Source organism: Bombina bombina, chromosome 2 (genome assembly GCF_027579735.1).
Source record: "Bombina bombina isolate aBomBom1 chromosome 2, aBomBom1.pri, whole genome shotgun sequence".
NCBI classification, from domain to species: Eukaryota; Metazoa; Chordata; class Amphibia; order Anura; family Bombinatoridae; genus Bombina; species Bombina bombina.
Window position 1 is genome coordinate 977,484,698 of NC_069500.1, and position 26,405 is coordinate 977,511,102.

General features: G+C 39.2%; 1 protein-coding gene across 1 annotated transcript in view; it reads right to left on the reverse strand.

Moving 5' to 3' along the window:
- LOC128649935 (sodium/hydrogen exchanger 9B2) overlaps positions 1-26,405 on the reverse strand; it is a 346,495-nt gene that overhangs the window by 222,294 nt on the left and 97,796 nt on the right. Inside the window, exon 4 of the mRNA XM_053703502.1 lies at positions 13,892-14,062. Coding sequence (XP_053559477.1) covers positions 13,892-14,062 — 171 coding nt within the window. The remainder of the gene's footprint in view (positions 1-13,891; positions 14,063-26,405) is intronic.

Genomic DNA, 26,405 nt, shown 5'->3' on the forward strand with positions numbered 1-26,405 from the left:
TTATTAACTATTTAATAACTACCTAGCTAAAAGAAATACAAAATTACCTGTAAAATAAATCCTAACTTAAGTTACAATTAAACCTAATACTACACTATCATTAAATTAACTAAATAAACTACCTACAAAGAACTACAATGAAATACAATTACATAAACTAACTAAAGTACAAAAAATAAAAAAGCTAAGTTACAAAAAATAAAAAATTAAGTTACAAACATGTTAAAAATATTACAACAATTTTAAGCTACTTACACCTAATCTAAGCCCCCTAATAAAATAACAAACCCCCCCAAAATAAAAAAAATCCCTACCCTATTCTAAATTACATAAATTTCAAAGCTCTTTTACCTTACCAGCCCTTAAAAGGGCCATTTGTGGGGGCATGCCCCAAAAAGTTCAGCTCTTTTGCCTGTAAAATAAAAATACAACCCCCCCCAACATTAAAACCCACCACCCACATACCCCTAATCTAACCCAAACCCCCCTTACAAAAACCTAACACTAATCCCCTGAAGATCATCCTACCTTGAGTCGTCTTCACTCAGCCGAGCCACCGATGGAACTGAAGAGGACATCCGGAGCGGAAGAAGTTAATCCTCCAAGCGGCGCTGAAGAAATCTTCCATCCGATGAAGTCATCATCCAGGCGGCGCTGAAGAAGTCTTCGATCCGGCCGATGTCATCTTCAAAGAGGCGCTGAAGAGGTCTTCTATCCGGGCGAAGTCATCTTCCAAGCCGGGTCTTCAATCTTCCTTCCGCCGACGCGGAACCACCTTCTTCACCGACGGACTACGACGAATGACGGCTCCTTTAAGGGACGTCATCCAAGATGGCGTCCCCTCAATTCCGATTGGCTGATAGGATTCTATCAGCCAATCGGAATTAAGGTAGGAAAATCTGATTGGCTGATGGAATCAGCCAATCAGATTGAGCTCGCATTCTATTGGCTGTTCCGATCAGCCAATAGAATGCGAGCTCAATCTGATTGGCTGATTGGATCAGCCAATCGGATTGAACTTGAATCTGATTGGCTGATTCCATCAGCCAATCAGATTTTCCTACCTTAATTCCGATTGGCTGATAGAATCCTATCAGCCAATCGGAATTGAGGGGACGCCATCTTGGATGACGTCCCTTAAAGGAGCCGTCATTCGTCGTAGTCCGTCGGTGAAGAAGGTGGTTCCGCGTCGGCGGAAGGAAGATTGAAGACCCGGCTTGGAAGATGACTTCGCCCGGATAGAAGACCTCTTCAGCGCCTCTTTGAAGATGACATCGGCCGGATCGAAGACTTCTTCAGCGCCGCCTGGATGATGACTTCATCGGATGGAAGATTTCTTCAGCGCCGCTTGGAGGATTAACTTCTTCCGCTCCGGATGTCCTCTTCAGTTCCATCGGTGGCTCGGCTGAGTGAAGACGACTCAAGGTAGGATGATCTTCAGGGGATTAGTGTTAGGTTTTTGTAAGGGGGGTTTGGGTTAGATTAGGGGTATGTGGGTGGTGGGTTTTAATGTTGGGGGGGGGTTGTATTTTTATTTTACAGGCAAAAGAGCTGAACTTTTTGGGGCATGCCCCCACAAATGGCCCTTTTAAGGGCTGGTAAGGTAAAAGAGCTTTGAAATTTATGTAATTTCGAATAGGGTAGGGATTTTTTTTATTTTGGGGGGGTTTGTTATTTTATTAGGGGGCTTAGATTAGGTGTAAGTAGCTTAAAATTGTTGTAATATTTTTAACATGTTTGTAACTTAATTTTTTATTTTTTGTAACTTAGCTTTTTTTATTTTTTGTACTTTAGTTAGTTTATGTAATTGTATTTCATTGTAGTTCTTTGTAGGTAGTTTATTTAGTTAATTTAATGATAGTGTAGTATTAGGTTTAATTGTAACTTAAGTTAGGATTTATTTTACAGGTAATTTTGTATTTCTTTTAGCTAGGTAGTTATTAAATAGTTAATAACTATTTAATAACTATTCTAACTAGCTAAAATAAATACAAAGTTACCTGTAAAATAAATATAAATCCTAAGATAGCTATAATATAATTATTAATTACATTGTAGCTATCTTAGGGTTTATTTTACAGGTAAGTATTTATTTTTAAATAGGAATAATTTATTAAAGTATAGTGTAGTGTTAGGTGTAATTGTAACTTAGGTTAGGATTTATTTCACAGGTACATTTCTCTTTATTTTAGCTAGGTAAGCTATTAAATAGTTAATAACTATTTAATAGTTATTGTACATGGTTAAAATAAATTGAAAGGTACCTGTAAAATAAAAATAAATCCTAAGATAGCTAGAATATAATTATTATTTATATTGTAGCTATATTAGGGTTTATTTTAAAGGTAAGTATTTAGTTTTAAATAGGATTCATTTAGTTAATAAGAGTTAATTTATTTAGATTTATTTAATTAATATTTAAGTTAGGGGGGCGTTATGGTTAGGGTTAGACTTAGGTTTAGGGGTTAATCATTTTATTACAGTGGCGGCGGCGTAGTGGGGGGCAGGATAGGGGTTAATAAATTTATTATAGGTTGCGGCGGGTTCATGGAGCGGCGGTTTAGGGGTTAAACTATTTATTTAGTTGCGGAGAGGTGCGGGATCAGCAGGATAGGGGTTAATAATTTTATAATAGAGGGCGACGGTATAGGGGGGCAGGATAGGGGTTACTAGGTATAATGTAGGTGGCAGCGGTGTCCGGGAGCGGCGGTTTAGGGGTTAATACATTTATAAGACTTGCGGCGGGGTCTAGGAGCGGCGGTTTAGGGGTTAATACATTTATAAGACTTGCGGCGGGGTCTAGGAGCGGCGGTTTAGGGGTTAATACATTTATAAGACTTGCGGCGGGGTCTAGGAGCGGCGGTTTAGGGGTTAGTAACTTTATTTAGTTGCGGGGGCCTCCGGGGGCGCCGGTATAGGGGGTAGAACAGTGTAGTTTAGTGTGAGTGCTTAGTGACAGGCTAGCAATAAAGCTGGGAAAAAGCCGAAGGGCAGCGAGATCGGATGAGTGATAACTGTCACAGTCCGCTGCTCATCGCCCCGCGGCTTTTTGACAGCTTTATTTGATAACTTAGGCGAACGTATTCAAGGTCCGCGGCGGCGAAGGTAGGCGAGCTTAGGCGGACGTATTGGGCCGGCGAAGCCAGAAAAGTAGACGGCTTGATAAGTAGCCCCCCAAATATCTAGTTGCTAAAATGGCAACATTAACAATTTTTTTCCTGTCAGAGGGAATTCTTGAATCTAATCCAAGAAATATTATATTTATGTATGAAAGATCCAGGTGGGAGACTCCCACTTTTCTATTCAACCAATATTCCAGCTTCTTCCATATCCCCTTTAATTTTGGGCAGTCCCAGACCATGTGCTTAAGATTGGCTGCCCTCATTGAACATTTCGGGCATTTGTTAAAGTGCAAATTCCCCCATGTATAGCCTTTTTCAGGAGTGAAATACGTCATGTAAATAAGTTTTATATGGGATTCTCTCCATGTGGCAGAGAGAGTTGTTTGCTTCACTTCCAATAGAGATGTTTGAATACCTTCTGCCTCCACTTGTTCTGGTGCTAAGCTAATCGCCCATTTAGATTGTATTTTCGTTATATTATTTCTACCTTTTTCTGAGTTTAATATTTGATAGCAGTAGGTCATTGAAATCCGCCCTCTTTTGGCCTGTGCCAACCAATTCTCTAGTAATCCTAGTGACCAATTCCAGCCCGAATTATTTATTAGCTTCCAAGCATAATGTCTTGCCTGCAGGTAAATATAAAAATCCTTTTGGGGGAGATCAAACTCCATTCTTAGATCAGCAAATGATTTTATATGCCTTTGTGACGTGTCTATTAATTGATCGATCTTTTCTATACCCACTTCTTGCCACCTTTGTAGAGGTACTGATTGCAGGCCTACTTCGAACTGGGGGTTCCCCTTTAGTGGTAAATATCTAGATACCCTTCTATCTATTTCTAATAATTTACATATTTTTGACCATGCCTTAATTGGAGTAATAATAGATTTAATTTTTTTTATTTCTTTTGGTATGTTACCGATATCCATATGTATTAATGCTATTGGGGCATAAGGAAATAACATAATTTATGCTTACCTGATAAATTCCTTTCTTCTGTTGTGTGATCAGTCCACGGGTCATCATTACTTCTGGGATATAACTCCTCCCCAACAGGAAATGCAAGAGGATTCACCCAGCAGAGCTGCATATAGCTCCTCCCCTCTACGTCAGTCCCAGTCATTCGACCAAGAATCAACGAGAAAGGAGTAACCAAGGGTGAAGTGGTGACTGGAGTATAATTTAAAAGATATTTACCTGCCTTAAAACAGGGCGGGCCGTGGACTGATCACACAACAGAAGAAAGGAATTTATCAGGTAAGCATAAATTATGTTTTCTTCTGTTATGTGTGATCAGTCCACGGGTCATCATTACTTCTGGGATACCAATACCAAAGCAAAAGTACACGGATGACGGGAGGGATAGGCAGGCTCATTATATAGAAGGAACCACTGCCTGAAGAACCTTTCTCCCAAAAATAGCCTCCGAAGAAGCAAAAGTGTCAAATTTGTAAAATTTGGAAAAAGTATGAAGCGAAGACCAAGTTGCAGCCTTGCAAATCTGTTCAACAGAGGCCTCATTCTTAAAGGCCCAAGTGGAAGCCACAGCTCTAGTGGAGTGAGCTGTAATTCTTTCAGGAGGCTGCTGACCAGCAGTCTCATAGGCTAAACGTATTATGCTACGAAGCCAAAAAGAGAGAGAGGTAGCAGAAGCTTTTTGACCTCTCCTCTGTCCAGAATAAACGACAAACAGGGAAGAAGTTTGGCGAAAATCTTTAGTTGCCTGCAAGTAGAACTTGAGGGCACGAACTACATCCAGATTGTGTAGAAGACGTTCCTTCTTTGAAGAAGGATTTGGACACAAGGATGGAACAACAATCTCTTGATTGATATTCCTGTTAGTGACCACCTTAGGTAAGAACCCAGGTTTAGTACGCAGAACTACCTTGTCTGAGTGAAAAATCAGATAAGGAGAATCACAATGTAAGGCTGATAACTCAGAGACTCTTCGAGCCGAGGAAATAGCCATTAAAAACAGAACTTTCCAAGATAACAATTTTATATCAATGGAATGAAGGGGTTCAAATGGAACACCCTGTAAAACGTTAAGAACTAAGTTTAAACTCCATGGCGGAGCAACGGCTTTAAACACAGGCTTGATCCTAGCTAAAGCCTGACAAAAAGCCTGGACGTCTGGATTTTCTGACAGACGCCTGTGTAACAAGATGGACAGAGCTGAAATCTGTCCCTTTAATGAACTAGCTGATAAACCCTTTTCTAACCCTTCTTGTAGAAAAGACAATATCCTAGAGATCCTAACCTTACTCCAGGAGTAATGTTTGGATTCGCACCAGTATAGGTATTTACGCCATATTTTATGGTAAATCTTTCTGGTAACAGGCTTCCTAGCCTGTATCAGGGTATCAATAACCGACTCAGAAAAACCACGTTTTGATAAAATCAAACGTTCAATTTCCAAGCAGTCAGCTTCAGAGAAGTTAGATTTTGATGTTTGAATGGACCCTGTATCAGAAGGTCCTGTCTTAGAGGTAGAGACCAAGGCGGACAGGATGACATGTCCACTAGATCTGCATACCAAGTCCTGCGTGGCCATGCAGGCGCTATTAGAATCACTGATGCTCTCTCCTGCTTGATTTTGGCAATCAATCGAGGAAGCAGCGGAAAGGGTGGAAACACATAAGCCATCCCGAAGTTCCAAGGTGCTGTCAAAGCATCTATCAGAACCGCTCCCGGATCCCTGGATCTGGACCCGTAGCGAGGAAGTTTGGCGTTCTGGCGAGACGCCATGAGATCTATCTCTGGTTTGCCCCAACGTCGAAGTATTTGGGCAAAGACCTCCGGATGAAGTTCCCACTCCCCCGGATGAAAAGTCTGGCGACTCAAGAAATCCGCCTCCCAGTTCTCCACTCCCGGGATGTGGATTGCTGACAGGTGGCAAGAGTGAGACTCTGCCCAGCGAATTATCTTTGATACTTCCACCATTGCTAGGGAGCTTCTTGTCCCTCCCTGATGGTTGATGTAAGCTACAGTCGTGATGTTGTCCGACTGAAACCTGATGAACCCCCGAGTTGTTAATTGGGGCCAAGCTAGAAGGGCATTGAGAACTGCCCTCAATTCCAGAATGTTTATTGGAAGGAGACTCTCCTCCTGATTCCATAGTCCCTGAGCCTTCAGAGAATTCCAGACAGCGCCCCAACCTAGTAGGCTGGCGTCTGTTGTTACAATTGTCCAGTCTGGCCTGCTGAATGGCATCCCCCTGGACAGGTGTGGCCGATGAAGCCACCATAGAAGAGAATTTCTGGTCTCTTGATTCAGATTCAGAGTAGGGGACAAATCTGAGTAATCCCCATTCCACTGACTTAGCATGCATAATTGCAGAGGTCTGAGGTGTAGGCGTGCAAAAGGTACTATGTCCATTGCCGCTACCATTAAGCCGATCACCTCCATGCATTGAGCTACTGACGGGTGTTGAATGGAATGAAGGACACGGCATGCATTTTGAAGCTTTGTTAACCTGTCCTCTGTCAGGTAAATCTTCATTTCTACAGAATCTATAAGAGTCCCCAAGAATGGAACTCTTGTGAGAGGAAAAAGAGAACTCTTCTTTTCGTTCACTTTCCATCCATGCGACCTTAGAAATGCCAGAACTAACTCTGTATGAGACTTGGCAGTTTGAAAGCTTGAAGCTTGTATTAGAATGTCGTCTAGGTATGGAGCTACCGAAATCCCTCGCGGTCTTAGTACCGCCAGAAGGGCACCCAGAACCTTTGTGAAGATTCTTGGAGCCGTAGCCAATCCGAATGGAAGAGCTACAAACTGGTAGTGCCTGTCTAAGAAGGCAAACCTTAGATACCGGTGATGATCTTTGTGGATCGGTATGTGAAGGTAAGCATCCTTTAAATCCACTGTGGTCATGTACTGACCCTCTTGGATCATGGGTAAGATTGTCCGAATAGTTTCCATTTTGAACGATGGAACTCTTAGGAATTTGTTTAGAATCTTTAAATCTAAGATTGGCCTGAAAGTTCCCTCTTTTTTGGGAACCACAAACAGGTTTGAGTAGAACCCTTGTCCTTGTTCCGACCGCGGAACCGGATGGATCACTCCCATTATTAACAGATCTTGTACGCAGCGTAGAAACGCTTCTTTCTTTATCTGGTTTGTTGACAACCTTGACAGATGAAATCTCCCTCTTGGGGGAGATAATTTGAAGTCTAGAAGGTATCCCTGAGATATGATCTCTAGTGCCCAGGGATCCTGAACATCTCTTGCCCAGGCCTGGGCGAAGAGAGAGAGTCTGCCCCCCACTAGATCCGGTCCCGGATCGGGGGCTCTCGGTTCATGCTGTCTTTGGGGCAGCAGCAGGTTTCCTGGCCTGCTTGCTCTTGTTCCAGGACTGGTTAGGCTTCCAGCCTTGCCTGTAACGAGCAACAGCTCCTTCCTGTTTTGGTGCAGTGGAGGTTGATGCTGCTCCTGTTTTGAAGTTCCGAAAGGGACGAAAATTAGACTGTCTAGCCTTAGCTTTGGCTTTGTCTTGAGGTAGGGCGTGGCCCTTACCTCCTGTAATGTCAGCGATAATCTCTTTCAAACCGGGCCCAAATAAAGACTGCCCCTTGAAAGGTATATTAAGTAATTTGGACTTAGAAGTAACATCAGCTGACCAGGATTTTAGCCACAGCGCCCTACGTGCCTGTATGGCGAATCCTGAGTTCTTAGCCGTAAGTTTGGATAAATGTACTACGGCCTCCGAAATGAAGGAATTAGCTAGTTTAAGGACTCTAAGCCTGTCCGTAATGTCGTCTAGCGTAGATGAACTAAGGTTCTCTTCAAGCGACTCAATCCAAAATGCTGCCGCAGCCGTAATCGGCGCGATACATGCAAGGGGTTGTAATATAAAACCTTGTTGAACAAACATTTTCTTAAGGTAACCCTCTAATTTTTTATCCATTGGATCTGAGAAAGCACAGCTATCCTCCACCGGGATAGTGGTACGCTTAGCTAAAGTAGAAACTGCTCCCTCCACCTTGGGGACCGTTTGCCATAAGTCCCGAGTGGTGGCGTCTATTGGAAACATCTTTCTAAATATTGGAGGGGGTGAGAACGGCACACCGGGTCTATCCCACTCCTTAGTAACAATTTCAGTTAGTCTCTTAGGTATAGGAAAAACGTCAGTACTCGCCGGTACCGCAAAGAATTTATCCAACCTACACAGTTTCTCTGGTATTGCAACGGTGTTACAATCGTTGAGAGCTGCTAAGACCTCCCCTAGTAATACACGGAGGTTCTCCAATTTAAATTTAAAATTTGAAATATCTGAGTCCAATCTGTTTGGATCAGAACCGTCACCCACAGAATGAAGCTCTCCGTCCTCATGCTCTGCGAGCTGTGACGCAGTATCAGACATGGCCCTAGCATTGTCAGCGCACTCTGTTCTCACCCCAGAGTGATCACGCTTGCCTCTTAGTTCTGGTAATTTAGACAAAACTTCAGTCATAACAGTAGCCATATCTTGTAATGTTATCTGTAATGGCCGCCCAGATGTACTAGGCGCCAAAATATCACGCACCTCCCGGGCGGGAGATGCAGGTACTGCCGCGTGAGGCGAGTTAGTCGGCATAACTCTCCCCTCGCTGTTTGGTGAAATTTGTTCACATTGTACAGATTGACTTTTATTTAAAGTAGCATCAATACAGTTAGTACATAAATTTCTATTGGGCTCCACCTTGGCATTGGAACAAATGACACAGATATCTTCCTCTGAGTCAGACATGTTTAACACACTAGCAAAAAACTTACAACTTGGTTATAATCTTTTTTAGCAAAAAACGTACTGTGCCTCAAAGAGGTACTAACGATTAAATGACAGTTGAAATAATGAACTGAAAAACAGTTATAGCATCAAACTTTAAAACAACAAAACTTTTAGCAAAGGTTTGTTCCCATTAGTAAAATAACAATAATTAAATTTGACATAAAAAATACAAAGCAACGTTTTTATTCACAGTCACTATAAGGATTCTCACAGCTCTGCTGAGAGAATTTACCTCCCTTCAAAGAAGTTTGAAGACCCCTGAGATCTATCAGAGATGAACCGGATCATGCAGGAAATATAAAAGTAACTGACTGGTATTTTTTGATGCGTAGCAAAGAGCGCCAAAAACGGCCCCTCCCTCTCCCACACAGCAGTGAAGAGAAACGAAACTGTCACAATTAAAGCAAAAAAAAAAAAAAAAAACTGCCAAGTGGAAAATAATGCCCAAATATTTATTCACACAGTACCTCAGCAATGTAAACGATTCTACATTCCAGCAAAAACGTTTAACATGATAAATAGTTATTAAAAAGGATTAGTGACCTTTAACAGAGTAGTTCCGGTGAAATACCATCCCCAGAATACTGAAGTGTATACATACATGTCATTTTAACGGTATGGCAGGATTTTCTCATCAATTCCATTCAGAAAAATAAAAACTGCTACATACCTCAATGCAGATTCATCTGCCCGCTGTCCCCTGATCTGAAGCCTTTACCTCCCTCAGATGGCCGAGAACAGCAATATGATCTTAACTACTCCGGTTAAAATCATAGTAAAAAACTCTGACAGATTCTTCCTCAAACTCTGCCAGAGAAGTAATAACACGCTCCGGTGCTATTTTAAAATAACAAACTTTTGATTGAAGTCATAAAAACTAAGTATAATCACCATAGTCCTCTCACACATCCTATCTAGTCGTTGGGTGCAAGAGAATGACTGGGACTGACGTAGAGGGGAGGAGCTATATGCAGCTCTGCTGGGTGAATCCTCTTGCATTTCCTGTTGGGGAGGAGTTATATCCCAGAAGTAATGATGACCCGTGGACTGATCACACATAACAGAAGAAATTATATTCTTTTCTAAATCATTATCAGTTATGTAATCTTTAAAGCAGATCCAATCTGCTACTATTCGGGCCAGACTTGCCAAATTATATAAACGAATATCTGGCAAAGCACAGCCTCCCAGTTTTTGAGGTAAACAAAGTTTTTCTAAAGCAATTCTAGGCTTTCTGCTTTGCCATAAAAATTTTCTAAGGGCCGTTTTTAAAATCTTAATATCCTTTTCCTTTAAGAGGACTGGAATATTCTGAGAAATATATAAAATTTTCGGGAGTAAAATCATTTTATACAGGGCAATTCGGCCCGAAAGCGAGATGGGAAGGTTCTGCCAGTTCTTCATTGAATTTATAATTAAGTTTATAATTGGTGGAATATTCAAGCTATACCATTTTTCTGGTATTAAGGATATTACCACCCCTAGATATTTGAATGAATCTTTAACAATTTTGAAGGGTATGTCTTTCTCAATTTGGTCATTCCGTTTTAACCAGAATAACTCAGATTTGGATGCATTTAATTTATATCCCGAGAAAGAGCCAAATTGATTTATTATTGATATCATTTTAGGAATATTTGTCTGCGTCTTTCTCATGTAGATTAAGATATCGTCAGCATATAATGCTATCTTCAATTCTCTCTTTCCTATTATTAACCCCTCTAACTCCTGTCTGATTAATATTGCAAGGGGTTCTATTGCTATATCAAAAAGCAAAGGGGAAAGGGGACAACCCTGCCTTGTACCTCTGGCCAACGCTATGTCTGATGATTCATTAGCATTCACTATTATCTTTGTAGAAGCTTTACTATATAAGTTTTCTATAAATTTAGAGAATTGACCCCCAAACCCAAATTTAGTCAATGTATAAAGAAGGTGATCATGATGGACTGAGTCAAACGCTTTTTCAGCGTCGATGGTTATTACTGCCTTATCACATTTATCTTGTCCTTTATCTAGCTCAGTATTTGATTCTGTCTTAAAATAATCCATCGTAAGAAATAACTCTCGGATCTTTGCTGAAGAGTTTCTGTTGGTTAAAAATCCCGCTTGATCTTTGTGTATTATTGAGGGAAGAAGGATTTGCATTCTTTGGGCAAGAATAGAGGTCATTAATTTGTAGTCCGCATTTAACAAGGCTATAGGTCTGTAGGACTCTTTCTGTGTTAAGTCCTTTCCAGATTTTGGTATTAATGTTGTATAAGAGGCCACAAAAGCAGAGGATGGCGGATTACCTTCAATATATAAATCATTATATAGTCTTGTCAAATGCGGAACTATTACTGGTGATAGTAATTTATAAAATTCACTGGGCAGGCCGTCAGGACCTGACGCCTTGTTAATAGACATGTTCTCTATGCTCTTTCTTACCTCTAACTCAGTGAAAGGGGAATTCATCTTTTCATTTAATTCTTCTGTTATGTTTGGGCAGGAGATCTTTTCCCAGAATTTATCACATTCTTTTTTGTTTGATGTCTTTAATGAATAAAGGTCTTTATAGTATTCTGTCATTATTTTTAATATTTCCTCAGTTTTTGTAAATAATTTATCCCCTTTCCTAACAGATTCAATTAATGCACTTCCTTTATCCTGTTTAACTAGATTCGCAAGAAGTTTACCCGCTTTGTTACCATATTTAAATAAGTGTGCTTGTAATTTTAGTTCTCTTTGAGTGGATTTATGTAGGAGGAAGGTATCTCTTTCTTCTTTTACTTGTATATATTTATTCCATGTTTCCGAAGTTTTATTAAGAATGTAGTTATGATAGGAATTTGATAATGTTTTTGAGATATCCTCCTCCTTCATTTTATATTTTTTTGTTCTATTGATATTGTATGCTAAAATCTCCCCTCTCATAACTGCTTTTGCTGCTTCCCAAAAGATCAACGGCCGATTAGCATATTCACTGTTTAATTGAGCATATTCTTCAAATTTTAGAATTAGTATTGTTTTAAATTCTGGGTCTGTGGCCAAATATCGTGGGAAGTGAAATCGTAGGTTCTTATTTTTAGGGTTATGTGTGCGTATTTCAAAAGTTATTGGGGCATGGTCGGAAACTGTCACAGGAAGAATCTTAGATTCCGTGTTTAGATTTAGAAATTTCTCATCCACCAAGAATAAATCAATCCTTGAGAGGGTCTTATGAGCCTTTGAAAGGCATGTATAGCTTTTATAATCCGGGTTGTACACCCTCCAAATATCCCTAACATTTAGATTGTAAAATATTCTAGTGAAAATTTTTTTCTCTAAATTATTTTTTTGTTCTTTGTACTCGAGCATCTTGTCTTAGTCTATCCAATACATAATGCGGAGTCATGTTAAAATCTCCTCCTATTATTAGCATTCCCTCTTTCTTAGTAAGTATTTTAGATTGCAACTTATCCCAAAAATCATAGTCAATTTTATTCGGTGCGTATATATTACATAATGTATATATGCTCCCAGCAACCTTGAGACGTATCAATAAGAATCTCCCACCTGGATCTATTTCGAGAATAGAGGAAACAGCCTGTAATTTTTTCCCAATTAAAATTGCTACTCCCCCTTTCCTATCTAGAGCAGGAGCTGCAAAAATTTCTTGTACCCATGATTTTTTAAGTTTAATTACCTCCTCTATTTTCATATGGGTTTCCTGAAGGAAGGCAACATCCGTGTTTAATTTCCTTAAATGAGATATAATTATTTTTCTCTTAATAGGGGATGTTAACCCTCCTAAAAAAGAAATACATTTTTAAACAACTTTCCAATGTAGTTCTATTATCAGTTTTGCTTCATTCTCTTGGCATCCTTTATTAAAGGAGCAGCAATGTACTACTGGGAGCTAGCTGAACACAACAATAAGCCAATGACAAGAGGTACAAATATGCAGCCACTAATCAGAAGTTAGCTCCCAGTAGTTCATTGCTGCTCCTGAGCCTACCTATGTATGTTTTTCAACAAAGGATACCAAGACTAAGCAAATTAGATAATAGACGTAAATGGGAAAGTCGTTTTAAATTATATGCTCTATTTGAATCATGAAAAGTTCTTCCTTCCTTTATTCAAATGTGTAAGCTCACAATTGGCCCCATTGCTTTCTACTGCCCTTCACTGTGTCTACTTCTGTGAATTATCCCCATGTGTTTTGAATTGGATCAGAAGAAGGAAGATCTTTCACAAAAAGTATTGAATTCACTCTTTATGGGGGGAAAATCCCTAAAGTTCTTATAGTGAGAAAGACTTAAAAAGACAAAATAAATAAATGTCCAGCTGTCATAATGGACTGTAAATAAAAACAAAATAGCCTATTTAAACAACTCTCACTGCGTTTTATAAGGACCATTAAATACAACAGAATGTAATAATTGACAAATACATAATAAAAGACAAAGCAATAACATTTAATTTTAATCTGAAATAAGCAGCAGAATATTTTCTGACAAATGTAAAAGTTAATCAAGGTTTCCCTCCCCCTGTATCATGTGACAGCCATCAGCCAATCACAAAATGCATATATGTAAATACTGAGCCCTTTTGCACATACTCAGTAGGAGCTAGCGCCTCAATGTGTGCGTACACGTTTCGATATTGGATATATAGTGGAAACTTTTTTTTTATTGCATTCTCTATCTGAATCATGAAACTTTAATTTTGACTTTAAGCTGAAGGCTTATTAAAACAATTTGGGGACAATGGTGAGAACATTTAAATTAAATGTTTTACTCATATGCTGACCACTAGTTGCTACTCTCTGACTGTTGTGGGTGACTCAGTATTGTATTTGTCACATACACACACTCTATGGTTTAAGCAGGTGTATTAAATGGTTTTGGATAGTTTTAAATTACATCCTTGAAGAAAAAAATAAAAAAAAATAAAACCACAATCCGTGTGAAGATTTATATGTATCACTTTTTCACATTTGTAGCTTTTAATAAAATTGGATATACACACTTACCAAGGAGTGCAGGCAATGGAGGTAGAGTTGGTATTCTAATAAGACTCACAAGTTTGCCTCCAATTACAGCACAAAAAAAGAGAATTAGGATTCCAAAAAGGTTCCCACCAGGCAGACATTCCGAACCTGTTATAGACCAGACAACTCCCCAAACCAGGACCACCATGATAACTAGAGAGAAAATAACAAAGACATAACTTTTTAGGTTTTAATAATCTTAGTTGTGACAAAATTAAACATTGTAGAAAACAGAGTTGATTATAAAAGTAGGGACATTTATGCAAGCCATTAAAAATATGCAATGTTTTGGATCGCCCTGCACTTTTATGAATATATTTTAAAATTCCCTAAAAATGAAAGTAAATTAAAGGGACAGTAAACCTTAAAAAAAATGTTATATAATTCTGCACATAGTGCAGAATTATATAACATTACATTAGCCAAACATTTTAAATCATAATATTGCCTTTTTATTTTTAAAAAATATCGCCGTTTTACAGACCCGCTCTCTGGGCTCTGCTGAGCGGGTCTGTTGTTTTTACTGAGTGCATCGGGCCAGCTGTATAGTCACAGCCCGGCCCGACCACACCATTAGACACAATGCAGCTCGCTCCCGCTGTCAGACAGAGCAGGAGCGAGCTGCATTGTGTCTAATGGCGCGGTCGGGCCGGGCTGTGACTATACAGCTGACCCGATGCGCTCAGTAAAAACAACAGACCCGCTCAGCAGAGTACAGAGAGCGGCTCTGTAAAACAGCGATAAGGTTTACTGTCCCTTTAAAATAAATTATTTCCAATTTGCTATTCTAGAACAAGACATCAGTCTCTGCGTTGATACCTTTAATCTTCATGTTATTTACATAAATGTTGCACTAAACTTGTAGAATATCCTTATCCAATAGCAGGTATAGAAAAACAAGGCAAATGACAAAACAAAATGGCTGGTCAGGCCTTTATACAACACTACGCTGAATGTATATAAAAAGCAAGAAAATTGCTACCAAGGCTAACTCTGCTTTATAGAATATAGATACGATAGGATAGATAAGATAGGGTATATAAGATAAAATAGGATAGATAATAGGATAGATAAGATAGATCATCCGTATTTGGCTTTATAAGATAGCAACTGCAACCCAATGTACTTTATAATACCTTTATAAAGCTCAGATTGATTCTATTCTATAGCAACACAACAGAAATGTCTTGTAAGTACAAGGTTTTCACTGTCCCTTTAAGGCGGAAGGAATTTTTCCCTTTCCGTTTCTTTAGTGGTTTTCAGGTAATAGAAACTATTATTGCTTCATAGACTTTATTTAATCCCTCTTTGATTTGAGACCCATAATTTGAATTAACCTTTTAACGTCGTTACGATGTTGTATTCCGTCCAAATTTTTCCTAAAGCCACTGGCGCTTCCCTGATGGGATTGCGGTCTGGAGGGCATGCCTAGCATCATAGGGACGCCCCCTGACGCGATCCCATCATTGAAATCTCGTGATCACGTGCACAATCGCGAGTGTAGACACTTTAACCCCGGCAGGAAAGGGTTAAAAACAGAATTTATGTTTACCTGATAAATTTCTTTCTCCAACGGTGTGTCCGGTCCACGGCGTCATCCTTACTTGTGGGATATTCTCTTCCCCAACAGGAAATGGCAAAGAGCCCAGCAAAGCTGGTCACATGATCCCTCCTAGGCTCCGCCTACCCCAGTCATTCGACCGACGTTAAGGAGGAATATTTGCATAGGAGAAACCATATGGTACCGTGGTGACTGTAGTTAAAGAAAATAAATTATCAGACCTGATTAAAAAACCAGGGCGGGCCGTGGACCGGACACACCGTTGGAGAAAGAAATTTATCAGGTAAACATAAATTCTGTTTTCTCCAACATAGGTGTGTCCGGTCCACGGCGTCATCCTTACTTGTGGGAACCAATACCAAAGCTTTAGGACACGGATGAAGGGAGGGAGCAAATCAGGTCACCTAAATGGAAGGCACCACGGCTTGCAAAACCTTTCTCCCAAAAATAGCCTCAGAAGAAGCAAAAGTATCAAACTATCTGGTAGTTCAGACATGTTAAACAGGCATAAACTTGATAATAAAGTACAAAAAACGTTTTAAAATAAAACCGTTACTGTCACTTTAAATTTTAAACTGAACACACTTTATTACTGCAATTGCGAAAAAACATGAAGGAATTGTACAAAATTCACCAAATTTTCACCACAGTGTCTTAAAGCCTTAAAAGTATTGCACACCAAATTTGGAAGCTTTAACCCTTAAAATAACGGAACCGGAGCCGTTTTAACACTTTAACCCCTTTACAGTCCCTGGTATCTGCTTTGCTGAGACCCAACCAAACCCAAAGGGGAATACGATACCAAATGACGCCTTCAGAAAGCCTTTTCTAAGTATCAGAGCTCCTCTCACATGCGACTGCATGCCATGCCTCTCAAAAACAAGTGCGCCACACCGGCGCGAAAATGAGGCTCTGCTTATGCTTTGGGAAAGTCCCAGAGAAATAAGGTGTCTAATACAGTGCCTGCCGATATTATAATATCAATATACCCAGATAAAATGATTCCTCAAGGCTAAATATGTTTTAAAAATGAATCGATTTAGCCCAGAAAAGTCTACAATCTTAATAAGCCCTTATGAAGCCCTTATTTACCATCGTAATAAACATGGCTTACCGGATCCCATAGGGAAAAATGACAGCTTCCAGCATTACATCGTCTTGTTAGAATGTGTCATACCTCAAGCAGCAAGAGACTGCACACTGTTCCCCCAACTGAAGTTAATTGCTCTCAACAGTCCTGTGTGGAACAGCCATGGATTTTAGTTACGGTGCTAAAATCATTTTCCTCATACAAACAGAAATCTTCATCTCTTTTCTGTTTCTGAGTAAATAGTACATACCAGCACTATTTTAAAATAACAAACTCTTGATTGAATAATAAAAACTACAGTTAAACACTAAAAAACTCTAAGCCATCTCCGTGGAGATGTTGCCTGTACAACGGCAAAGAGAATGACTGGGGTAGGCGGAGCCTAGGAGGGATCATGTGACCAGCTTTGCTGGGCTCTTTGCCATTTCCTGTTGGGGAAGAGAATATCCCACAAGTAAGGATGACGCCGTGGACCGGACACACCTATGTTGGAGAAAGGGGCATTCTAATGCAAAAATGGCATCCTCTAATTCTTAACACCATGTCACTTTTCCATTAGTGTCCCTTGGTGACTTGGTTATCTCTTGCAAAGGAGGTAAACACATAACTCCTCCTGAACAGAAAATGTCCCACATGTTTCTTTAATATTTTGCTTATAGACCCCGTGAAAAAAAGTAACCTGAAAGCTACCTTCACTTGATGAACCATCAGAAAAGCAGGAATAAAAGACGAAAACACCCACCTCTAAAACTTGTTTAGCTGTCAACAGAGCAACAAGCAAAATCATTTTTTTTTTTAAAAGGAGAGGTGAAAGCATCAAACAAAAGGAGAGACCTGCATATTCAGAAAACTAATTTGCTGCACTTATTCTGAGTTCCAAAATCTACAGACTCACAAGGTAATAAGCTTTATAAAGTTTTCAGCTTATGAGTTTGTATCTTGGAAGTCACCTTAGCAATAAATAAAGATATGGTTCAGTAATGAAGTCCATAGTGCAAAGGCTTTCAAGTATTACACCTAGATTACGAGTTGTGCGTTAGGGTTAAAAAGCAGCGTTGGCCGGTCCCAACGCTGCTTTTTAATGCCCGCTGGTATTACGAGTCGTCGGAAATACCGCAAATCCACTTACGTCAATTGCGTATCCTATATTTTCAATGGGACTTGCATAGCGTCTGACCAAAAGTGAGCGGTACATCCTCTCCTGTCAAGACTGGTACCGCATTTAAAAGTCAGTAGTTAAGAGTTTTACACTACAACGCTGTAACATAAAACTCTTAACTAAAGTGCTAAAAAGTACACTAACACCCATAAACTACCTATTAACCCCTAAACCGAGGCCCTCCCACATCGCAAACACTAAAAACATAATTTATGTAAGAACTTACCTGATAAATTCATTTCTTTCATATTAGCAAGAGTCCATGAGCTAGTGACGTATGGGATATACATTCCTACCAGGAGGGGCAAAGTTTCCCAAACCTTAAAATGCCTATAAATACACCCCTCACCACACCCACAATTCAGTTTAACGAATAGCCAAGAAGTGGGGTGATAAGGAAAAAAGTGCGAAAGCATATAAAATAAGGAATTGGAATAATTGTGCTTTATATAAAAAAATCAAAACCACCACAAAAAAGGGCGGGCCTCATGGACTCTTGCTAATATGAAAGAAATGAATTTATCAGGTAAGTTCTTACATAAATTATGTTTTCTTTCATGTAATTAGCAAGAGTCCATGAGCTAGTGACGTATGGGATAATGATTACCCAAGATGTGGATCTTTCCACACAAGAGTCACTAGAGAGGGAGGGATAAAATAAAGACAGCCAATTCCTGCTGAAAATAATCCACACCCAGAATAAAATTTTAATGAAAAAACATAAGCAGAAGATTCAAACTGAAACCACTACCTGAAGTACGTTTCTACCAAAAACTGCTTCAGAAGAAGAAAACACATCAAATGGTAGAATTTAGTAAAAGTATGCAAAGAGGACCAAGTTGCTGTTTTGCAAATCTGATCAACCGAAGCTTCATTCTTAAACGCCCAGGAAGTAGAAACTGACCTAGTAGAATGAGCTGTAATCCTTTGAGGCGGAGTTTTACCCGACTCAACATAGGCATGATGAAATAAAGATTTCAACCAAGATGCCAAAGAAATGGCAGAAGCTTTCTGGTCTTTTCTAGAACCGGAAAAGATGACAAATAGACTAGAAGTCTTTCGGAAAGACTTAGTAGCTTCAACATAATATTACAAAGCTCTAACAGCATCCAAAGAATGCAATGATTTCTCCTTAGAATTCATAGGATTAGGACATAATGAAGGAACCACAATTTCTCTACTAATGTTGTTAGAATTCACAACCTTAGGTAAAAAATTCAAAAGAAGTTCGCAGCACCGCCTTATCCTGATGCAAAATCAGAAAAGGAGACTCACAAAAAAAGAGTAGATAATTCAGAGACTCTTCTGGCAGAAGAGATGGCCAAAAGAAACAAAACTTTCCAAGAAAGTAATATAACGACCAAAGAATGCATGGGTTCAAAAGGAGGAGCTTGAAGAGCCCCCAGAACCAAATTCAAACTCCAAGGAGGAGAAATTGACTTAATGACAAGTTTTATACGAACCAAAGGTTGTACAAAACAATGAATATCAGGAAGATTAGCAATCCTTCTGTGAAAAAGAACAGAAAGAGCAGAGATTTGTCTTTCAAGAAACTTGCGGACAAACCTTTATCTAAACCATCCTGAAGAAATATAAGTCTTCCAGACTCTATAATATATCTCTAGATACAGATTTACGAGCCTGTCACATAGTATCAATCACAGAGTCAGAGAAACCTCTTTGACCATGAATCAAGCGTTCAAACTCCACACCTTAAAATTAAGGTTTTGAGATCCTGATGGAAAAAAGAACCTTGAGACAGAAAGACTGGTCTTAACGGAAGAGTCCACAGCTGGCAAGAGGCCATCCGGACAAGATCCGCATACCAAAACCTGTGAGACCATGCTGGAGCTACCAGCAGGACAAACGAGCATTCCTTTAGAATATTGGAGAATACCCTTAGAAGAAGAACTAGAGGCGGAAAGATATAGGCAGGATGACACTTGTAAGGAAGAGATAATGCATCCACTGCCTCCGCCCGAGGATCCCGGGATCCGGACAGATACCAGGGAAGTTTCTTGTTTAGATGAGAAGCCATCAGATCTATTTCTGGGAGTTCCCACATTTGAACAATCTGAGGAAATACCTCTGGGTGAAGACCATTCGCCCAGGTGCAACGTTTGGCGACTGAGATAATCCGCTTTCCAATTGCCCATACCTGGGATATGAACCGCAGAGATTAGACAGGAGCTGGATTCCGCCCAACCAAAATTCGAGATACTTCTGTCATAGCCAGAGGACTGTGAGTCCCTCCTTGATGATTGATGTATGCCACAGTTGTGACATTGAACAACTCTCTCTTCAGAAGAGGCCAAGACTGAAGAGCTCTGAAAATTGCACGGAGTTCCAAAATATTGATCGGAAATCTCACCTCCTGAGATTCTCAAACCCCTTGTGCCGTCAGATACCCCCACACAGCTCCCCAACCTGTAAGACTTGCATCTGTGGAGATTATAGTCCAGGTCGGAAGAACAAAGAAGCCCCCTGAACTAAACGATGGTGATCTGTCCACCATGTCAGAGAGTGTCGTATAATCGGTTTAAAGATATTAATTGAGATATCTTTGAGTAATCCCTGCACCATTGGTTCAGCATACAGAGCTGAAGAGGTCGCATGTGAAAACGAGCAAAGGAGATCGCATCTGATGCGGCAGTCCTAAGACCTAAAATTTCCATGCATAAGGCTACCAAAGGGAATGATTGTGACTGAAGGTTTTGACAAGCTGATATCAATGTTAAACTTCTCTTGTCTGACAAGGACAGAGTCATAGACACTGAATCTATCTAGAAACCTAAAAAGGTTACCCTTGTCTGAGGAATCAATGAACTGATTGGTAAATTGATCCTCCAACCATGAACTTGAAGAAACAACACAAGTCGATTTGTATGACATTCTTCAAAAATGAGAAGACTGAGCAAGTACCCAGATATCGTCCAATAAGGAAATACCAAAACCCTGTTCTCTGATTACAGAAAGAAGGGCACCGAGAACCTTTGAAAAAAATTCTTGGAACTGAGGCTAGGCCAAACGGTAGAGCCACAAAACTGGTAATGCTTGTCTAAAAAGAGAATCTCAGACACTAAAAGTGATCTGGATGAATCGGAATATGCAGATACACATCCTGTAAATCTATTGTAGACATATAATGCCCTTGCTAAAAAAAAGGCAGGATAGTCCTACAGTAACCATCTTGAATGTTGGTATCCTTACATAACGATTCAATATTGATAGATCCGGAACTGGTCTGAAGGAATTGACCTTCTTTGGTACAATGAAGAGATAAAATAAAACCCCAGCCCCTGTTCCAGAACTGGAACTGGCATAATTACTCCAGCCAACTCTAGATCTGAAAACACATTTCAGAAACGCTGAGCCTTTGCTGTGTTAACTGGGACACGGGAAAGAAAAAAATCTCTTAGCAGGAGGCCTTAACTGAAGCCAATTCTGTACCTTTCTGAAACAATGTTCTGAAACCAGAAATTGAGAACGGAATTGATCAAAATTTCTTTGAAGAAAACGTAATCTGCCCCATACCAGCTGAGCTGGAATAAGGTCCGCACCTTCATGGGTACGTAGGAGCTGGCTATAGGTTTTCTATAAGGCTTGGATATATTCCAAACTGGAAATAGTTTCCAAACTGATACCGGTCCTGAGGATGAAGGATCAGGCTTTTGTTCCTTATTGTGAGGAAAGGAACGAAAATGATTAGTAGACCTAAATTTACCTTAGATTTTTTATCCTTTGGTAAAAAAGTTCCCTTCCTTCCAGAAACAGTTGAGATAATAATTTATTACCCTGGAAAGAAAGGGAAAGCAAAGTTGACTTAGAAGACATATCAGCATTCCAAGTTTAATCCATAAAGCTTTTCTAGCTAAAATAGCTAGAGACATATACCTGACATCAACTCTAATGATATCAAAGATGGCATCGCAAATAAAATTATTAGCATGTTATAGAATAATAATAATGCTATAAAATTATGATCTGTTACTTGTTGCGCTAGAGCTTCTAACCAAAAAGTTGAAGCTGCAGCAACATCCGCTAAAAATATAGCAGGTCTAAGAAGATTACCTGAACATAAGTAAGCTTTTCTTAGAAAGGATTCAATTTTCCTATCTAAAGGATCCTTAAATGAAGTACTATCTGCCGTAGGAATAGTAGCACATTTAGCAGGAGTAGAGACAGCCCCATAACCTTAGGGATTTTGTCCCAAAAAAACTCTAATCTGTCAGATGGCACAGGATATAATTGCTTAAACGTTTAGAAGGAGTAAAAGAATTACCCAAATTATTCCATTCCCTGGAAATTACTTCAGAAATAGCATCAGGGAGATTAAACACTTCTGGAATAACTACAGGAGGTTTAAAAACCTTATTTAAAACGTTTAGATTTAGTATCAAGAGGACCAGAATCCTCTATTTCTAATGCAATTAATACTTCTTTAAATAAAGAACGAATAAATTCCATCTTGAACAAATACAAAGATTTATCAGCATCAACCTCTGAGACAGAAACCTCCGAACCAGAAGAACCATTATCAGTATCAGAATGATGATGTTCATTTAAAAATTCATCTGAAAAAAGAGAAGTTTTAAAAGACTTTTATGTAAACTAGAAGGAGAAATAACAGACATAGCCTTCTTAATGGATTTAAAAAATAAAATCTCTTATGTTTATCAGGAACACTCTGAAAATTAGATGTTGACGGAACAGCAACAGGTAATGTAACAGTACTAAAGGAAATTTTATCTGCATTAATAAGTTTGTCATGACATGCAATACAAACAACAGCTGGAGAAACAGATACCAAAAATTATAGCAGATACACTTAGCTTGGTAGCTCCAGCACTAGACAGCGATTTTCCTGTAGTATCTTCTGACTCAGATGCAACGTGAGACATCTTGCAATATGTAAGAGAAAAAACAACATATAAAGCAAAATTGATCAAACTCCTTAAATGACAGTTTCAGGAATGGGAAAAAATGCCAAAGAACAAGCTTCTAGCAACCAGAAGCAATGAAAAAATAAGACTTAAATAATGTGGAGACAAAAGCGACGCCCTTATTTTTTAGCGCCAAATAAGACGCCCACATTATTTGGCGCCTAAATGCTTTTGGCGCCAAAAATGACGCCACATCCGGAACGCCGACATTTTTGGCGCAAAATAACGTCAAAAAATGACGCAACTTCCGGCGACACGTATGACGCCGGAAACGGAAAAGAATTTTTGCGCCAAAAAAGTCCGCGCCAAGAATGACGCAATAAAATGAAGCATTTTCAGCCCCCGCGAGCCTAACAGCCCACAGGGAAAAAAAGAGTCAAATTTTTGAAGGTAAGAAAAAATTATTAATTCAAATGCATTATCCCAAATATGAAACTGACTGTCTGAAAAATAAGGAAAGTTGAACATTCTGAGTCAAGGCAAATAAATGTTTGAATACATATATTTAGAACTTTATAAACAAAGTGCCCAACCATAGCTTAGAGTGTCACAGAAAATAAGATTTACTTACCCCAGGACACTCATCTACCTGTTTGTAGAAAGCCAAACCAGTACTGAAACGAGAATCAGCAGAGGTAATGGTATATATAAGAGTATATCGTCGATCTGAAAAGGGAGGTAAGAGATGAATCTCTACGACCGATAACAGAGAACATATGAAATAGACCCCGTAGAAGGAGATCACTGCATTCAAATAGGCAATACTCTCCTCACATCCCTCTGACATTCACTGCACGCTGAGAGGAAAACCGGGCTCCAACTTGCTGCGGAGCGCATATCAACGTAGAATCTAGCACAAACTTACTTCACCACCTCCATCGGAGGCAAAGTTTGTAAAACTGAATTGTGGGTGTGGTGAGGGGTGTATTTATAGGCATTTTAAGGTTTGGGAAACTTTGCCCCTCCTGGTAGGAATGTATATCCCATACGTCACTAGCTCATGGACTCTTGCTAATTACATGAAAGAAATAAAATTTTTAACCCCTAATCTGCCGAACTGGACATCGCTGTCACTATAATAAACATATTAACCCCTAAACCGCCGCACTCCCGCATCGCAAACACTAGTTAAATTTTATTAACCTCTAATCTGCCGGCCCTAACATCGCCGACACCTACCTACATTTATTAACCCCTAATCTGCCGCCCCCAATGTCGCCGCCACTATATTAAATGTATTAACCCCTAAATCTAAGTCTAACCCTAACCATAACCCCCCCTAACTTAAATATAATTACAATAAATCTAAATAAAATTACTACAATTCACTAAATTATTCCTATTTAAAACTAAATACTTACCTATAAAATAAACCCTAAGATAGCTACAATATAACTAATAGTTACATTGTAGCTAGCTTAGCGTTTATTTTTATTTTACAGGCAACTTTGTATTTATTTTAACTACGTACAATAGTTATTAAATAGTTATTAACTATTTAATAACTACCTAGTTAAAATAAAGACAAATTTACCTGTAAAATAAAACCTAACCTAAGTTACAATTACACCTAACACTACACTGTAATTAAATTAATTACCTAAACTAAATACAATTAATTACAATTTAAAAAAATAATCTATAGTACGAAAAAAGAAAAACACTAAATTACAGAAAATAATAAAATAATTACAAGATTTTTAAACTAATTACACCTACTCTAATCCCCCTAACGATATGACGAGTCCACGGATTTCATCCTTACTTGTGGGATTTATCCTCCTGCTAACAGGAAGTGGCAAAGAGCACCACAGCAGAGCTGTATATATAGCTCCTCCCTTCCCTCCACCTCCAGTCATTCGACCGAAGTTAGGAAGAGAAAGGAAAAGCCAAGGTGCAGAGGTGACTGAAGTTTATAAAAAAATATAATATAATCTAAACCTGTCTTAAAAATGACAGGGTGGGCCGTGGACTTGTCATATCGTAGAAGAAACAAATTTATCAGTTAAGCATAAATTTCCTTTTCTTCTACAAGATATGACGAGTCCACGGATTTCATTTTTACTTGTGGGATACAATACCAAAGCTACAGGACACGGATGAAAGGGAGGGACAAGACAGGAACCTAAACGGAAGGCACCACTGCTTGAAGAACCTTTCTCCCAAAACCAGCCTCAGAAGAAGCAAAAGTATTTAATAACTACCTAGTTAAAATAAAGACAAATTTACCTGTAAAATAAAACCTAACCTAAGTTACAATTACACCTATCACTACACTATAATTAAATTAATTACCTAAACTAAATACAATTAATTACAATTTAAAAAAAATTATCTAAAGTATGAAAAAAAACCCACTAAATTACAGAAAATAATAAAATAATTACAAGATTTTTAAACTAATTACACCTACTCTAATCCCCCTAACGATATGACGAGTCCACGGATTTCATCCTTACTTGTGGGATTTATCCTCCTGCTAACAGGAAGTGGCAAAGAGCACCACAGCAGAGCTGTATATAGAGCTCCTCCCTTCCCTCCACCTCCAGTCATTCGACCGAAGTTAGGAAGAGAAAGGAAAAGCCAAAGGTGCAGAGGTGACTGAAGTTTATAAAAAAATATAATATAATCTAAACCTGTCTTAAGAATGACAGGGTGGGCCGTGGCTCGTCATATCGTAGAAGAAACAAATTTATCAGGTAAGCATAAATTTCCTTTTCTTCTACAAGATATGACGAGTCCACGGATTTTATCCTTACTTGTGGGATACAATACCAAAGCTACAGGACACGGATGAAAGGGAGGGACAAGACAGGAACCTAAACGGAAGGCACCACTGCTTGAAGAACCTTTCTCCCAAAACCAGCCCCAGAAGAAGCAAAAGTATCAAATTTGTAAAATTTGGAAAAAGTGTGAAGAGACGACCAAGTCGCAGCCTTGCAAATCTGTTCAACAGAAGCATCGTTTTTTAAATGCCCATGAGGAAGCCACAGCCCTAGTAGAATGAGCCGTAATTCTTTCAGGAAGCCGCTGTCCGCCAGGCGGATGATACTCTTCAGCCAAAAAGAAAGAGAGGTAGCCGTAGCTTTCTGACCCCTACGCTTTTCAGAAAAAACAATGAATAATGAAGATGATTGACGGAAATCCTTATAGTCGCCTGCAAGTAAAACTTCAGGGCAAGGACCACGTCCAGGTTATGCAACATACGCTCCTTCTTATAAGAAGGGTTAGGACATAATGAAGGAACAACAATTTCCTGATTAATATTCTTATTAGAAACACCCTTAGGTGTAAAACCACCTTATCAGAATGGAAGATAAGATAAGGCGAATCACATTGTAACGCTGAAACTTCAGAAACTCTACGAGCAGAAGAAATAGCAACCAAAAACAAAACTTTCCAAGATAACAACTTAATATCTATGGAATGCATGGGTTCAAACGGAACCCCTTGAAGAACATTAAGAACTAAATTCAAACTCCAGGGTGGAACAATTGGTCTAAACACAGGCTTAATTCTGGTTAGAGACTGACAAAAGGACTGAACGTCTGGAACTGAACGTCTGGAACATCTGCCAAACGTTTGTGTAGCAAAATTGACAAAGCAGTTGTCCCTTTAAGGAACTTGCTGATAACCCTTTCTCCAATCCTTCTTGGAGAAAAGACAGAATCCTGGGAATCCTAACTTTACTCCATGAGTAGCCCTTGGATTCACACCAAAAAAGATATATACACCATATCTTA